The sequence below is a fragment of the Diplodia corticola genome (genome assembly GCF_001883845.1).
Source record: "Diplodia corticola strain CBS 112549 chromosome Unknown scaffold3, whole genome shotgun sequence".
Classification (NCBI taxonomy): Eukaryota; Fungi; Ascomycota; class Dothideomycetes; order Botryosphaeriales; family Botryosphaeriaceae; genus Diplodia; species Diplodia corticola.
In genome coordinates this window covers 548,340-564,999 of record NW_017971482.1, presented here as the reverse complement: position 1 = coordinate 564,999, position 16,660 = coordinate 548,340, and the positions used below count along the sequence as shown (strand labels likewise).

The 16,660-nt window shown below is 57.9% G+C and overlaps 5 protein-coding genes across 5 annotated transcripts; 2 read left to right on the top strand and 3 right to left on the bottom strand.

Annotated features, from left to right (window-relative positions):
* Positions 1-1,245: 1,245 nt before the first annotated feature.
* Positions 1,246-3,114, top strand: BKCO1_3000182 (histidine kinase; the record flags this gene model as incomplete). The annotated part of the gene is made up of 1 exon (XM_020274077.1): positions 1,246-3,114. One exon carries the CDS (start codon positions 1,246-1,248, stop codon positions 3,112-3,114), a length of 1,869 nt encoding a protein of 622 aa, XP_020134536.1.
* Positions 3,115-6,316: 3,202 nt separating this feature from the next.
* Positions 6,317-8,047, bottom strand: BKCO1_3000181 (membrane transporter protein; the record flags this gene model as incomplete). The annotated part of the gene is made up of 3 exons (XM_020274076.1): positions 6,317-6,994; positions 7,043-7,474; positions 7,538-8,047. 3 exons carry the CDS (start codon positions 8,045-8,047, stop codon positions 6,317-6,319), a joined length of 1,620 nt encoding a protein of 539 aa, XP_020134458.1.
* A 1,644-nt stretch (positions 8,048-9,691) lies between these two features.
* Positions 9,692-11,553, bottom strand: BKCO1_3000180 (cytochrome p450; the record flags this gene model as incomplete). Its single annotated transcript, XM_020274075.1, has 4 exons — positions 9,692-9,947; positions 10,021-10,643; positions 10,756-10,904; positions 11,073-11,553. 4 exons carry the CDS (start codon positions 11,551-11,553, stop codon positions 9,692-9,694), a joined length of 1,509 nt encoding a protein of 502 aa, XP_020134459.1.
* A 979-nt stretch (positions 11,554-12,532) lies between these two features.
* Positions 12,533-14,087, bottom strand: BKCO1_3000179 (low temperature viability protein; the record flags this gene model as incomplete). The annotated part of the gene is made up of 2 exons (XM_020274073.1): positions 12,533-13,961; positions 14,068-14,087. The coding sequence occupies 2 exons, from the start codon at positions 14,085-14,087 to the stop codon at positions 12,533-12,535; spliced, it is 1,449 nt and encodes a 482-aa protein (XP_020134548.1).
* A 284-nt stretch (positions 14,088-14,371) lies between these two features.
* BKCO1_3000178 (ribosome biogenesis gtpase lsg1) lies at positions 14,372-16,473 on the top strand (the record flags this gene model as incomplete). The annotated part of the gene is made up of 2 exons (XM_020274072.1): positions 14,372-14,512; positions 14,572-16,473. 2 exons carry the CDS (start codon positions 14,372-14,374, stop codon positions 16,471-16,473), a joined length of 2,043 nt encoding a protein of 680 aa, XP_020134547.1.
* Positions 16,474-16,660: the final 187 nt, after the last annotated feature.

Here is a 16,660-nt window from a genome sequence, read left to right as displayed (position 1 = left end):
ACTTTCATGTTAAGGTTGGCCCAAAGGGGAAGTGGTCGGAGCTTCGCCTGTTACCCCGGGCGGCCTTCGCGCACACCCCTGTCACGGGTCACCTCCAAGGCTGCTCCACCTTTGTGGCTTGTCTTACCTCCCCTTTCACGCCGGGCGAATCCGCTCATTTGCTGATGACGAGTCTATTCGCTCGAATGGCACCTTCCCCACAGCCCTACGTTGATTAAAATGACCTGGTGCGCTGGCCACGACCCACGGCGGGAACTCGGCGAGGTGCTTACGCGGCTCTTACCCCATGCAGCCTTGTCAACGTATGGCTGTGCCAAGCCGCGTCGTCCCTCCGCCTCAACCGCCCCTCCCCACGGGCCGCTCTCGTGCCTCTGCAGGTACCGTCACGTCGCCTTGGCTCGTCCCTTTTGCGGAAATCTTCGGTAGTTCAAGCTTCGGCCCCAAGACACAAGGCCAGGTACACGCAAGCCTCGATCGAGAAGCTTGCCCTTTCCGGTAGTTGATGATCTCCCAAGCTAATTCAAACCATAAGCGGGGTATTACGACTACCTCTAAGGCCTTGCTACACTAGAGGCACCCAGTAGATGTATGGTGAGGTCACGCCTAATGTACGGCCCGGTTGCCATTGGTAAAGCCTACTATGCAATACGAGCAAGGCGACGACGCTAGCGTCCGCAAGATGCTTTTTTTCTACAGGTAGAGTACCTCAGCCTTCCAAGAGTCGTACGTTGACGCGCTGATCACTATCCAGTGGAGTGAGACAAGTTCAATTTAGGATGAGCTCATAGCTTTCCACGCCATCCTGCAGTGCCTCGCAGGGCCTATACACGCACAATGTGCTCAACCAGGCCCAGTCTTCAAGCATGTACCCTCCAACGCCGTACCGGACCACCGGGCTTGCGTGCTCTGAACCCTCGGTGTCGTCTGCAAAGCTGGCCACGCTGATGCCAATCGCGCTCATCACTGCCAACTGTGTGCTGTGCTTCGCCCCCTACACGCATACACCAACCACCTCACAGCTGCTGCCGGTGCAGCAACTTACGTGCCCTCATTAGAGATTGACGACGACAGTCGATCCCAACGATCCTACTTAAGAGACCGCCGTGCCCGTCGAAAAGAACATCACCACCACAACCGGTCTTCACCTCCCAACCACAACTACTACTCGCTCACCTTTAATCCCAATCACTTCTTCACTGCTCTTCTTTCCTCCGCCCCTTCACCCGACCAATCCACTCGTTCACCATGCGCTCCAACATCACCACCATCATGGCCCTTCTGGCCCTCGGTGCCATCTCTTACGGTGCTCCGGTCGCCCCTGCCAACGGTGTTGCTCCCGCCGGCGCCAACCCGCCGCCGCCTCCTCCGCACGCCGTCCGTGCTGCCGTCCCTGACGACATCCGCCCATCCGACTTCCCGGAGCAGCAGCCCAAGGACCCCAAGGCACCGAGGTCCGCCCCGGTGTCCAAGGTCCCCACCAAGGAGGCGCCCAAGAACGGCCCCGACGGCAAGCCTCTTCCTCCCCCGCAGGCCCGCGACGCTCCCGCTCCTCCCCCGAAGGGCGGCAAGCCCCAGCCTCCTCAGGCCCGCGACGCTCCGCCGCCGCCTCCGCCCAACGGCGGCAAGCCCCAGCCTCCCCCTCAGGCTCGCGGCGCCCCCGCCGTCGGTCCCGACGGCAAGCCTCTTCCCCCGCCTGCCAAGGACGCTCGCGTTGCCCGCGACGCTCCTGCTGTCGGCCCTGATGGAAAGCCTCTTCCCCCTCCTGAGAACCAGCCTCGCGACGCCCCGAAGGTAGGCCCTGACGGCAAGCCTCTTCCTCCTCCTCAGGCCCGCGACGCCCCTCCTCCGCCCCCCAACGGCGGCAAGCCTCAGCCTCCTCCTCAGGCCCGCGACGCTCCTCCCCCGCCCCCCAACGGCGGCAAGCCTCAGCCTCCGCCCCAGGCTCGCGACGCTCCTCCCCCGCCCCCCAACGGCGGCAAGCCTCAGCCTCCGCCCCAGGCCCGCGATGCTCCTCCCCCGCCTCCCCCGGGTGGCAAGCCTCAGCCTCCTCCTCAGGCTCGCGATGCTCCTCCCCCGCCTCCCCCGGGTGGCAAGCCTCAGCCGCCTCCTCAAGCCCGTGACGCCCCGGCTCCCCCGCCGCCTCACGGTCTCGTCGACGCCCACGCCCACGTCGGCCGTGATGCTCCCGCCCCGGCCCCGGCCCCGGCTCCCGGCCCCGATGGCAAGCCCCAGCCGCCTCCCCAGGCTCGCGACGCTCCCGCTCCTCCTCCCCCGGGTGGCAAGCCCCAGCCTCCTCCTCAGGCTCGTGATGCTCCTCCCCCGCCTCCCAACGGCGGCAAGCCTCAGCCTCCTCCTCAGGCTCGCGACGCTCCTCCCCCGCCCCCCAACGGCGGCAAGCCCCAGCCTCCGCCCCAGGCCCGCGACGCTCCTGCTCCCCCGCCGCCTCACGGTCTGGTTGACGTGAACGCTCACGTCGGCCGTGATGCTCCCGCTCCTCCTCCCCCGGGCGGCAAGCCCCAGCCCCCGCCCCAGGCTCGTGACGCCCCGGCTCCCCCGCCGCCCCACGGCCTCGTCGACGTGAACGCTCACGTCGGCCGCGACGCTCCCGCTCCTCCTCCCCCGGGCGGCAAGCCCCAGCCTCCTCCCCAGGCTCGCGATGCTCCTGCCCCCCCGCCGCCCCACGGTCTCGTCGATGCCCACGCTCACATCGGCCGTGATGCTCCCGCCCCGGCCCCGGCCCCGGCTCCTGGCCCCGACGGCAAGCCCCAGCCTCCTCCTCAGGCTCGCGACGCGCCCGCTCCCCCGCCGCCCCACGGCCTCGTCGACGTGAACGCCCACGTCGGCCGTGACGCTCCGGCTCCGGCTCCCGCCCCGGGCCCCGACGGCAAGCCGCTCCCTCCTCCCCAGGCTCGCGACGCGCCCGCTCCTCCCCCCAAGGACGGCAAGCCCCAGCCCCCGCCCCAGGCCCGCGACGCGCCCGCTCCCCCGCCGCCCCACGGCCTCGTCGACGTGAACGCCCACGTCGGCCGCGACGCGCCCGCGCCTGCCCCCGCTCCCGGCCCTGACGGCAAGCCCGCCCCTCCCCCCAAGGACGCCAGGGCTTTCCGCGCTTAAGCGAGTGGACGAGTACAGTGGACGAGTGGACGAGAATGAGCGAGTGAAATGATACTGTTGCGGGGGGGAGGACGGAAAGAAGAAGCTGGCTCGATGGTCTCTTTTGCTGGCTCGGAATCTGTCTGCCTCTACGCACGCATCCGGATCTATGGAAGTGGGAGCGGATGGGATGGAATGAGATTGACTGCTGCTACCTATTTCTATTGTATATAAAAAACTTTTTTGTGTTTTGGCTTTAGGTTTTTGTTTTTTACGCTGTTAACGATCGACTATCGCTTTAAAGTAACCAACCAAATATAAACATAGCATTCCGTTCATACAAAATTGTCTTTTGCTACTGGTGATGAAGATGGGTGCATAAAGGCGCTGCTCATGGCGCATTGGGACAAGCAAATTTCTTTTCTGTCATCCAGGATCGCGAAATATGTTCTATTCCTCTATGAGTTGTTGGGCTCGACTTTGCCTACCTGGGCCCTTTGAACGAAGCTCAACGCAGGCTAGAGGCCGTCGTACCAAAACAGCATGCTGCTTCTCATACATTCCATTGTCGAAATACCTGTTCAACTACCTTCCATGCCTGGTAAAGGCAGCAAGCTGGTATACTTTTTCAACAGCGAATATTTGCTCCCTTAAAAAGCAAGGCCGTCGGATAGTCTCTAACGGGTGTGGCAAATATTCAGAAGTACATAACTACCTTACCAAAATACAAACGTCCAGACCTTAGATTCCCTAAGAAAATAGATGGCCAGATTCTCTAGATTTAATTTAGATTCTACCTTGAAGGAACGTTTAGACAGTTACCAGGAGATACCAATAATCCGCAATTTTTTTTTTATATTATGATGAAATGATTAAGTATCTACACATCTTCATTGCCCAACTCGAGTTGACAAGATACTGTCCTCCTTTCCTTATAACATTTAGGCTCAATTCGTAACGAATATGTTATCCATTAACTCTTCATTCATTTCCAAGAAAAAAAGGAAGAAAAATCCAAAAGGATGTTGCGGCTGTCTCCGGACATCCCTTTGATGGCAATATAGGTAAACTCTAGTGTCCTTGATGTGATAAAAGTCACAGTCGCCAACCTTGCTTATCGTATCTGTCTCGCACTCTACGGTCGAGTTGTAGCAACTAGGCCGTCGGCCCCTTTTCGGCGCCAACCACCACGGCTACCTCGGACAAACAAAATTTCTTCCACGCCAGCCACAATGCACAACGGCAAAACGTAGAGCTCTCTTCACGAGGAGCAAAAGAAGAATTTCCGTCGCCGGGAATCGAACCCGGGCCTTGCCGGCACTTGGTAGTGAGATAACTCTCTGGACTGAGAGCGGCAAATCCTAGCCCCTAGACCACAACGGATGGTGATCTACCCCGATTTCTCGAGGTGTCTCTCTCAGACTGATAGTAACACAAAATGGCAATAGACAATATATAATGTGTACAACCTATTGACGCAAAAGCCGAGAGTTTCGACTGGGTTAGTCTCACATTTATTATCGGAAACTTCCCTTTTCGCAATCTGAATTACAACACTTGGCTACCTCGCTCTCTTTTACTTATTTCGGAGCGGCCTTGTAACAGTTTCTATTTTATTCGAGACAACTCCATCGGCAATCGATATCAGCAATTTCCGCTTATGCGGGCGCGTGCCAGCATCGTTTTTGTAAAGTTTTACTGTTTTCTTAAGAGGAAAATCATGTCCAATTCAGACAACAAGGCCGAGCGGGAAGTTTTGCTTTTTGGAGAGTTGGGCCATGTGTCAGTCTCAGTTCGGCCATCCGCTCGAGGACACAGTGTTATTTCCGACGCCAACCGTCCTCGAATACAATAGAGTGCCGAATTCTCGTAGACCGGCTGAGTATATGTAGCTATTATCCATAGCCCCGCTTCCTATGGCAGGAGGTAAGTAGAGGTTTGAAAGGCAGCTTCATCTTCTATGAGATTTCCTTCCTACATCCATGATCCGAGGACATGGAACGAGCCGTTCCCCCCTTATCATAGAAGAAGTCAATATCCATTAAGCTCCCCATGTTCCTTGGGGGCACTTCTACTGCTATAGAAGGCATAAAGGAAGCTGATCCGCCGTGCTCAGTAACGTCCAGACTTCCGAGGAAACCAGTACGCAGTGTAGCCAGTTGAGAACCCAGATCTGAATCCCAAACATGACATCGCTGCATGTTGTAGGCAGCCATCCGTTGACGCAGAAAAAACCCATATAACCCATCGCCCTTCTTAAACCATCATTAGTATCTTCCGAGCCACATGGCATCAAATGAATCCCACACTAAATGATTTCCTGCACGTACCAACACAGCATACGAGGCTCCACCACCCCGTCGACGCAGCGGGCGCAGATGATGCGTAGGTCTCAACTCTCGTCAAGCCACGAACATCAACTATAAAGCCTACACCACCACACACCCTCCCACTATCCCCTCTCCACAAGCACAGTCAGTGATTAAGGATGGCAATACGGCGAACATGAACATTCGGCTGCTTTCTATGTGTACAAGATAGGGAGGAAAGAAAGAAGGGCATTATACTCATCCTCTTCTTCCGTCCTCGCAGCATGATGGAACCACAAGGACCACGGTCTCCGATAGGTAGAGAAGCAGCTGATGGCGGTGATCCGTTCAGCGCACGCGTTTTCCTTTGAGTGGGTTTTGGCCGGGTGACATGGTGCTTGCTGCCACCCACGGGATGGCGCGCTTCATCCGTAGAAGAAACAGACGGACACAGAAGAGTACGCGGTAGCAAGAAGGGAGTCCCTCCTGCTTCAAAGCCGTGTTGAGCGACCTGACGATTTTCATCGGACAGCAATGCACCGCTCGTGGTGTGCCAAAAGATCTTCATATGTGCAGGTCGGGGGCCATGACACACCATGCGGAACCCCAGTGAAAGCAAAAAGAGTGTTGGGTGTGTTTTCTCTCATTCAAACAGGGTTCCTTTCGAAGCAGTTCGCGCTCTGGTCAACTGTGAATACTCTGAATTCTTTGATCAATAATACATAATGCCAGAGGGCCAAAATTTATCCCGATAGAGCGAACATCTTTAATCCCACCTTGGGCAAAAAAAAAGCTGGATTTCGCCACAAACGCCGCTTAGCTCCGAGCTTTCCCACCATCGTCACCTTTCGCTACCATCGCAAACAACGCCATTGAGTTTTTCTTTCAACCCACGACCTCCCCACCTACTCCCATCAAGAACCCCTCCACCACCCCCTCTCCCCCACCCTCTTCAAATCTCTCCACCTAACCCGTCCGCCAATCCACACAAACGCCGCCACACCCGTGAGGCCCGAAATCGCCGCGACGACGGCATTCATATCGCCATAGCCGACCTTCTCCTTCAGAGCGCCTGCCACCAGCGGGCCGACGGTCAAGCCAGCGCTAAAGACCATGCTGCTCAAGCCATACAGCTGCGCGTAGGGGCCGTCCTTTCCGAAGAACTCGGGGTTCGCTTCGTGGAACCGCTTCACGATGGCGCCGGCCTCGACGATGCTGGGGGCGCTGGTGCCGGCGAGGCCGACGCCGGCGAGGAAGAGGAGGGCGGACCAGATGGCGATTTGCTTGGTGGGTTCGCTGCACGCGGCGAGGGCTTTGAGGGCGGACGAGGAGGGCGGCTCGTGGGGGTTGATGGAGGCGAGGAGGGCGAGCGAGGAGGGGGAGGAGGGGCACGGTTTGGGGAGGCGGAGGAGGATGAGGACGGGGACGAGGTAGAGGTAGGCGAAGGTGGCGACGGGCTTGGTGCCGGCGCGGTCGACGGCCCAGCCGAAGAGCGGGCCGAGGAGGAAGTCGGAGACGCCGAGGGGGAGGAAGAGGAGGCCGGATTTGAGCGAGGAGAAGGTGTAGTACTGCTCCGCTACGGTTGGGACGGTCTGGGTGGGATTAGCTCAAACTGGGTGCACGTAGGAAATGTAGCTTACCGCGTCAAAAGCACCGAGGAGAAATGCTTGGACGCCGGCAACGAAGAAGGCAGTGACTAGGCCGGGATGTTTGAGACAAGGCAGCAATTTGAATCTCTGGGCAATAGCGGGCTGGTCTGGAGAGATCTTGTAGTAGTCCTGTTCTTTTTTGTTGGAAAGGAGTGGAGTCTCTTCGGTATCGCCGTGCTCCTCGTTGGGTCCATCTTGACCGGTTCTTTCGTGTTGAAGATCCTGTTGCAGATCGCCTTGGGTCGGATCATTGTTCTCATAGCGTGCTGCGACCTTCTTCTCGATGACTAGCAAGCGCATGATGAAATCGATTGCCAGGATTGCGAAGCCAATGCCAAAGACACCCGGATAGCCGGCTTTTTCGTAGAGCACTCCGCCCAAGACCGGGGCCACCAGATTGCCCACGGAAATGAAGCTAAAGATCTTTTCAAAGCATCGCAAGGTCAGTATGTGTTATTTCGATCTGACACATTTCGGCGAGCTCACAGATCCAACGGTCTTGCCCAAGTTCTCGGAGCCAACGGTTTCCAGGCATAATGCCAAGCCGATGGTCCATACCACTGCAGCAGCCACACCTTGCAGGACGCGAGCAATAACAAGTACAGCCATACTGTTTCCGAAGAACAGCAGCAAAGTTGCAGCGAGCAGGCTCAAGAGACCCAACAGGAATGGAGCCTGGCGGGTGCTCACGCGGTCGGCCAACACGCCGGCCACTGGACTAAAGAGCACACTGGCAGCAGCATAGGCGGTAAGCAAGCCGGAAACGTAGGGCTGGACGTCTGATGCAGGGATGCCCAGGCGATCATCGAGCATGAAGGGGAGGATAGGAACGATCAAGCCGTAGAGAAACAGGTCGGTAAAGAGGCCAATGGCCACAGTGGCAATGATGAACAGGGTGTTGCTGCGCCATTGGAGTCCGGCTGGGGGGATTGAGTAGTCGGCGGATATCTGGAGGTTGTTGACAAGCTTATGCCAGGTATGTGACGAAGGCGCCATGGTCGCAGCTGAGTGCGACGCCGACTGTTAACGTGCGACGTCCCTCGGGAGAACGGACAGAAGTAGAAGGGTGCAGAGAGACTGGGGCAGAGCAAGTAAAGTAGGTAGCATGGGGCGGTAGGGGCCGGGGAAAGCCGTGAGAGCCGCGCAGCTCTGTTCGGGCGGTGCGGCGCTGGCTCAACAGCACATGCACAGTCAGGAGAGGCCAATTAAAACATGCATGGGTAGCAGCGAAGGCGTGATGATCTGCGGTGGGTGAGTGCGGGGGTCTTTGGAGGTGAAATTGCGAGAGGCGGGTGGTGGTGATAAGGGCTAGTAACAGTACGCGCAGGAGGTGACGACGACGTCATGATTAAGAAAGCACGCAATCGGTCCCTCCATTCCGTCGGGGCCGGCCACGTCAAACCCACGACAGCCCAAGCACTACTACTGTGGCACTGTGGCACTGCCGGCTCTGGCGCGCGCCGCCACCCGACTCTGCCAGCAAAACCGGCATGTCTTCCGAGCTGCAGGTGGTGCAGCATGGAGACTTGTGTACGTCCGTAGCAGCTCCCATGTACACCACCAAGCACGGACCCGTTCCCCGACGACCTGCCGCGCGTGCAACCACCCAACCTACATATGCTCTGCAAATGCTCACCCAAGCAGTCGTGTCCACCAAAAGCTTCATTGTTCAGAATCTCATGAAGCCTGCCATGCATTTGCGGGCTCGTAGCTTGCCGCCGACGGAATTTTCCAGCCCAGAGAGCCTGTTGGTACGGCGCCCCACGCCCAGACGATCGGCCAGTCTTCCTGGGACTCTTGGGCGCCCAGCTTTTCCCCACGAAACCACTCAAAATTTCGCAGCAGCCAAGAAGGCCAAGGCGGTCAAATCGCCAAGCCGTCTAGCGCAGACGTTTGAACTTATGCAGCGCCCTCCTCGAGGGAAAGAAAGTATTGGAAATCCCCTAGCCCTTGCTTGCCACCCATTTTCGGATATCCCGCCAGGAACTGTAACTACCTCACCTGCATTCTTTATCTCCGCACCAATCCGGTCCTCGATTTGTCCCGTTTTACTCTTCTGCTTTGCCATTTCTACCAATTGGCCCGTGGAACAGTTGTCCGCGGAGACCACTGATCACTTCGCCGAGCCTGTGTCAGCACTTCCGCGCCTAGGGCTCACCTCATCCTTACATACATGCAGTCCATGGAACTTCCACACTTGAATTTTGTTTTAGCAGCTATTTCAAACAGTCTCATCCCTTTTTGCAATTCAGTCTAGTCATGCCAGCTTCCAAGTCAATCAGAATTTTCAATAAACTAACACGAGTCCAGGCTCATATCAGTACTCACCTTCAGCAATCGCATTCATCATATTGTCCAAGATACTTTGCTATATCTATACATGAGTGTTTAGCAAATAGCATTGGCTTTGTTCACGGCTGGCTGCTTGTAGTTGGAAAATTTAGAGGTCCACGTCTCCAGCGGCAAATATGTGGAACTATTACCGGCGTGGACATTTCCCACGGCGCCACAAGAAGTACGAAGCAGGTAAATTTACGAGTATACCAAGACAGAGTGCTAAGGGAATATCAAGGCTCACACCCCTCTCCCTCGATTATTCCATTCCAGCCACCTCCAGCATCCCTCTCCCGACTGCAGACTTCAAAGACTGATGTAGCACCGACCACTCTTCGGCTGAATCAGGAAAAAGTTCACCACTTCCATGCTCTCCGCCGACGTCCTCTCCGACAGCTTCACGCCCCTCAGCTCCCTGAAGAACACGGCCGTCGCGAGTCGGAGCTCCATAAGCGCCAGATGCAAACCCAAACAGATCCTCGTGCCCGCGCCGAACGGCTGAAAGCTCATCGACGAAGGCGAAGTATTCTGCGGCAGCGAGAGCCAGCGATAGGGGTCAAACCTGCGCACATTCATACATCAGCGGCCTCCCCTTCCTCCGCGTCTGGACCACCACACGGGAGGGCAAGTCTCACCTCTCAGCATCCTCCCACAGCCCCTCATCCCGATGCAGCGACCACGCCTGCGTGCTCACCGTCGTGCCACCAGGCAGATACCTCCCCACCAGCGTCGCGCCACCCGGCGGCACCGTCCGCGGCAAGCTCCCCGGCGCCGCGCCGTACAGCCTCAACGTTTCGTTCACCACCGCATTCAGCAGCGGCAGCCGCTCGCACTCCCCGTCCCCGAACCCCTCCTCCAGCCCCTCCGCCACCTCCTCTTCCAACTCCTCCCTCAACCCCGGCCGCGCGAGGACCGCGTACGTCAGGTAGGTCAGCGACACGGCGGTGGTGTCCGCGCCCGCGACGATGAGGTTGCCGGCCTCGACGCGGACGTCGAGGTCGGTGAACGGGAAGGGGCTCTCTTTCTGCGCGTCCGGGTCGAGCTGGGCGAAGATGGAGGCGCCGTGGCCGTGGCTGCCTGAGGCTTTGCTCGAGGCGATGGCGCGCGTGCCGTAGGCGAGGAGGCGGTCGTTGGCGTTGAACATGGCCTGCAGCTTCGGGTGCGGGAGATGCTTGCCGATGGCGGCGAGGAGGGGGAGTTCGGCGCGGATGCCGGAGCCCACCATGGTGGATTCGAGGGTCTCGATGTATTCGTTTTTCTTGCAGTAGTTGGGTGTGTCAACGCTGCGGGTGCTGTGGGGTGGGGTTTGGCAGTATGGAAATGGGGGATTTTCGAGACGAGGGGAGCCTGCCTCTGGGGCTTTCACTCACCTTCCCGAGTTCGAGCATGCGGAAGCTCTCTCCGAACATGAGGTGCCCGCTGACATCCGTGGCCAGGAACGTCCACCACTTGAGACAGTCGCTCTCCTCGCCGCGCCGCAGTTCTTCGCCCATCCGCTGCACCGCCAGTTCCACCTTCTCTACATCGCAGCAACCAAGCAGTCAGCACAGCCACTCAATCGACGTCATCGCATCATCGCCATCCAACACACACGTCGCTCTCCCACATCAAGCAGAGCCCGCCCTTACGCAACCCCCCAAAAAAAAGAAAGAAAAAAACCACAAATCAGACACGAAAACACACTCACCCCTCACCATCCCCTCCCACCGCCCCCTAATCTCACTCTTCCCAAACGCCCTCGCAAACAGCCTCCTGCGCGCCGCATGCCTCTTCCCACCCACCATATCGAACATGCCCTCCGCATTGCCCCTCACAAACTTCCCATACCACGGCGCCTTCTCGAACCCCGATCCGGGCCGGTGTATCGCCCTGCACGCCCCGGCCTCCGCGACGGCCACTTCGTCCGGCGCGATGCGCACGACGGGCCCGTGGATGGCGTGCAGGCGGTGGATGTGGTGGACGCGCCGGCCGGCGATGTTGGCGATTTTGAGTGGATAGTGCGTGAAGTGCGACCACCAGGGGCCGGGGAGGGTGCGGAGCGGGGAGGTGAGGGCGTGGTGGAGTTTGTGGAGGATGAAGAGGAGGGTGGTGATGGTGATGAGGAAAGTGGCTATTGAGGTTGGGGAGGTGGGAGGGGAGAAGCTCGAGAGAGTGATGGGAGGGACCATGGTGGTGTGGTTGATAAGGGTGTTTTTTGGTGTGGGAGGAGGATGGTATGCTGCCGGAAGAAAAAGAGAGAGGGATGACTCAAAGAGAGTGTTTGGGGTTATAAGAGGGCACGTCGAGAACGAGGATTGCGATTGATATATAGAATCGGCCTAGTCTCCTCCGCAGGGTCGGATAGTATCATGGTCCGAGTCTCCGGAGGGTTGCAGCATAATCTTGGAGTCCTCGAGGTCGGTTATGCCATCCTCCGCCGTAATTACTAGCGACCAATCAAAGCGTACGGAGTGTTGATGATTCAGCCCGAGGCTTATTACATGTTAGAATTGGAAATAGCAAGTAGATGTTTCCGGCTCTCCCTCCCCGTCCCCACCCTGCATCTCAACTCCAGGATGCGCCTCCACGGGGTAGCTCACACTGTCGCAAATGAGATGACGCCCGTGCAAATGGCCTCAAAAATAGTGATCGGTTCGTTGTTGTTTTTACGATTGTTGCTGCTCATGGTTGTTGCCCGACTCGTGCCATGTGGAGCCGAAACTGCGTGCCGTAACTCTCTACCTTGCTGCCATGCCCCTTTGCACTCCACGACGTGCCGTATATCTGCGGGGCAGGTGGAGCTTAAGTTACTGCGGGTGGACAAGTTTGATCTCACGAAAAAGAGACGGCCCCCCCGATATAAATGCAGACAACGACCAGCCTCTACCTTCGCGAAGTATCGTATGCTGACTAAGATTGTTGCCCGCAACCCGAGGCTACCGTAGCACCTGTTCATCGACGCAAATAATTCACCTTCTCCAACGCAATTATGAGTGATGGGACGGATTGTAAGTTCTCATTATGATCGTTTCTATGCGTATCTAGATATCACTTTTGTGTTCCACGCCTGTACCCATAACCCGTTTTGAAGCCCGAAACGCCTACCAAAAAACTGCGCCAGCAGTATATGCGATGGGAAGTACCAACTGCTGTTGCTCTGGTGTCCAGTTAACGAGCCCTTGAGCCCTGCTTCAATCTCGCAGGTCCCAGTCCTTTTCTGACCTCGTCCAGCTGGGCCAGGCCATCCTTGTATCCGTCGTGCTTCTTTCCCCTCTTGATGTGGCCGTTCTTTGATGAGAACTCGTCCAGGATAGAGTCAAAGTCGCTCCTCAGTCCGGGTGCTTGGCTTGAGGTCGATGCCTTGCTGTATACAGAAAGACCGGACATGCCAGACATACCAGTCATGCCCGACATCATAGACATGTTGTCATCGCCGCCATAGCCATCATCGGCGTAATCCTGCTCATACTTTTCGAAACGCTCGTCCAGAAGCGACAATTGATCGGTGCGTTGCAGGGCGGAAGAGGTCATACTGTAGTTGGAGGTGGACGTGAGAGCACCCTTCCTCTTCTTCTGCCGGCCACCCGTCACCGAAGAAGCACCAGTGACGAAAGACTGCAGATCAGAGGGAGCACCGGCCTTCTTCTGGATCTTCTGGGCTTTGGCGTCCTTCTTGAACTTGCTGAACTCAGCCATCCAGTCACCATCCCCATGGTCCTCGCCTTCTTCGCCGGCAGGCCCCTCGGCTGGTGGCAGCTTGACGCCCTCTTCGGACACTGCACCCGTCGGAGAAGGTGCCTCGAAACTGGTCCTGTTGTCCGCTTTGACCGTGTCGTCCGTGGCCCAGCCGTCGTCCTCATCGTCCACGAAGTCTCCCATCATCTCCCAGCTCTGCTGATCCACCTCTTTCGTATCCTTCGCCAGCTCGTTGAAAATGTCATCCTCGTCCTCGACGTACGCCTCGTCCTCCAGCGCCTCCAAGACCTCTCGCAGCCGCGGATCCATGTCCGGCTGGAACCCGGCAATGGCGTCGGGAACATCCTGCTGGTCCTGATAGCTGCCCTTCCGATAAAACTCGGACGGCGCCAGATCCTCGCCGAACAGCTCGGCCGCGCTGCTCGCGCTCGCCGCGCTCGACGTGCTCACGCCGGCGTCGCTCTCGCCGTCGTCGTCCACGCCCATCCCGGCGAGCATGTCCTCCAGCTTCATCTTGCCCTTGCCCTTGCGCCGCTCGGCTTCCGCGTCCCTGGCGGGGATGTACGTGGCGCCGCTGCTGGCGCCGAGGTCGCGCAAGTGCTGCATGTAGTCGTACTCGGAGTCGTCGTAGAAGATGCCGTAGTTGGCGGCCTCGCCCTCGTTGGGGCGCACCCGCCCGCCGAACTCGCCCTCGAGGTCGTGGCGCGACTTGATCTTGCCGCCGCGCACGCTGCCCTCGCCGGCGGCATTGTTGTTGTTGTTGTTGTTGTTGTGGCGGTTCTTGTTTGAGTTGGGCGCCGCCCTCTCGGCGAAGACCATGTCCGGGGCGTTGGGGTCATGGATGCGGGGGTCATTTTGGGCGCGGTAGACGAGCTGGAAGTTCTGCGCCGTCTTCTTGTCGCTGCGTTGGGTTGTTAGCGGGGTATGCGCGCGAGCGAGGTTTTTCGTCCCTCCGCTTTTGGGTAGCGGTGACGGTGAGGGGGCTTTCGGGGAGGATGAAAGCTTACAAAACCTTGCGGCGCGGCATGGTGGGCTACGTGTATTCGAGAAGGCCGGAGAACAGAGGTGGCGGCTGTTCGAAGGGTGCACGGAGTTAAGGCGCGGGTTGGTCGGTTGGTGTGGAGTGTGGGAAATGTTCGCGTTATCGATGCTGACAAAAAGTTGCCGGCGGACGAGAAAAATCCGACTGTGACGCAGGCTCATGTCGCCGCCCGACCTGGGAAACACAAGACCCCTCCATCTGCGGTCCTCCGCAACCAACAACACACCAAAACCTTCCGCACCGGATATTCGCAGAAAGACACCGGCAACATGGGTCTCCCAAAGTCCAAAAACCAGGTCGGTCTGGGCAACAGCCTGATGAACGACCGCTTCGGCAAAGGCAAGGGCTCCGACATGCGCCGCGGCAACTACACCGGCGCAATCGAGCGGACAGGTCAAAACGGCGAGAAGGTATGCGCAATTACCCTCCAGACAGCCGTGTCAAGAACTCTCGCTCACATTGTTTGCAGTACATCACCAACCAGAAGAAAGATGCGTCATGGGTCAAGATGCGCAGTGTCACGGAGCAGGCCGCGCTCGACGAATTCCTCAGCACCGCCGAGCTCGCGGGCACCGACTTCACGGCCGAGAAGATGAACAACGTCAAGATCATCCACAAGGACCAAAAGAACCCTTACCTGCTGTCTGCCACCGAAGAGCGCGCCGCCGTGCGCAAGCAGAACGCCCACCGCAAGAACCTGACCGTGCCCCGCCGCCCGCCGTGGGACGAGAATACGACCCCGAGGGAGCTGGACGAGCGCGAGCGCGAAAGCTTGCTGCAGTGGCGCCGCGGCTTGGCCGAGCTGCAGGAGAGCAACGACTTGCTCATGACGCCGTTTGAGCGCAATATCGAGGTCTGGAGACAGCTGTGGCGTGTGATCGAACGCTCGGATTTGGTTGTGCAGATCGTGGACGCGCGCAATCCGCTGCTGTTCAGATGCGATGATCTGGAGAACTACGTAAAGGAAGTGGATTCCAAGAAGAACAACTTGTTGCTGGTGAACAAGGCGGATATGATGACGTTCGACCAGAGGCAGAGGTGGGCGGATTATTTCACGGAGAACAAGATCAACTACAGATTCTTCTCTGCTGAATTGGCAAGGGAGATGAACGAGGCAAGGGATCTAGAAGACGAAGAGCTTGAGTCGTCTGATGACGAGGCTGAGGCAGGAGATAAGTTGGCCGAAGAGGCTAAGAAGTTGGATATCCAAGAGAAGGACGACGAAGAGAAGAAATGGGTTGAGGAGGAGACCGTAAACGTAGAGGAGAGTGGCGTGCCTCTCCCGAGCTCTGGGGAAGAGACCGTGAAGGCGGACCAGAATGGTGTACCTCTTACAGACTCTGAGGCTACCCGGATCATAACAACGGACGAGTTGGAGGCTCTGTTCCTCGAGCATTCACCCGACGTAGCCACGGGCCCCGACGGACAACCCAGAAAGACCCAGATTGGTCTCGTCGGTTACCCCAACGTCGGAAAGTCGTCTACGATCAACGCTCTCATCGGCGCCAAGAAGGTATCTGTGTCTGCCACTCCCGGAAAGACCAAGCACTTCCAGACTATCCATCTGAGCGACAAGGTAGTGCTCTGCGATTGTCCCGGTCTTGTTTTCCCCAACTTCGCATCCACCAAGGCCGAGCTTGTCTGCAGCGGCGTCTTGCCCATCGATCAGCTCAGGGAGTTCACTGGACCTGCCGCTCTCGTCGCCCAGCGCATTCCGCAGGCCTTCCTCGAGGCCATCTATGGAATGAAGATCAACATCAGGCCCGAGGAGGAGGGCGGTACGGGTATCCCGACCGCGGAAGAGATGCTCTCCGGTTATGCCATCGCCCGTGGTTTCTCGACACAGGGCCTTGGCCAGCCAGATGTGTCACGCGCCGCTCGCACCGTGCTCAAGGACTATGTGAAGGGCAAGCTCCTTTATTGCCACCCGCCTCCGGCTGATCCGCCGATCGATGGCAGGTGGTTCAACAGGGACCTTTATGATGCATCGCATCTCCCCGAGAAGCGCCGTGCCGCGTTCGCCATTGCAGAAGAAGCGAGCGTGGCAGGCGCACCCAGTGATGACGTTTCGCTGATGGATGACCCCGACGTGGTGCCGCTTAGAAAGAACAAGATGCAGGGCGAGAAGACGCGGCAACTCGACAACAAGTTCTTCGCGCCGAGAGGTAACGGCGGGCATCTGATGATGCCTTTCCACGATAAGTACACGGAGCAGGGTCTGGCCGCTGGAAAACAGCTGAGTGGACGCAAGGCTCTGACGATGGAGGCTTTGGACAAGGACGTTGACCCCTCGGAGCTGAAGAAGGGTAAGAAGCACTTCAAGGGTAAGAGGAAGGTCAAGGTCAGGAACCAAGGAGGAGGTTATGAGTAGACTGGGCGGTCTAGCTCGGGGATGAATTGTTCTGGATTAGGCTAGTTCCGTGCTCTGGTTTTCAGTCGTTGTGAGACTCCAGCATTTTCGGCGTTGGTCGGTTTGGATTATTTTTAAGACGGATGGCTAATGATTCGTCGGTAAATCATTCCCGAAAGGAATGGTGGTCTTTTTGATGTATGGCCTC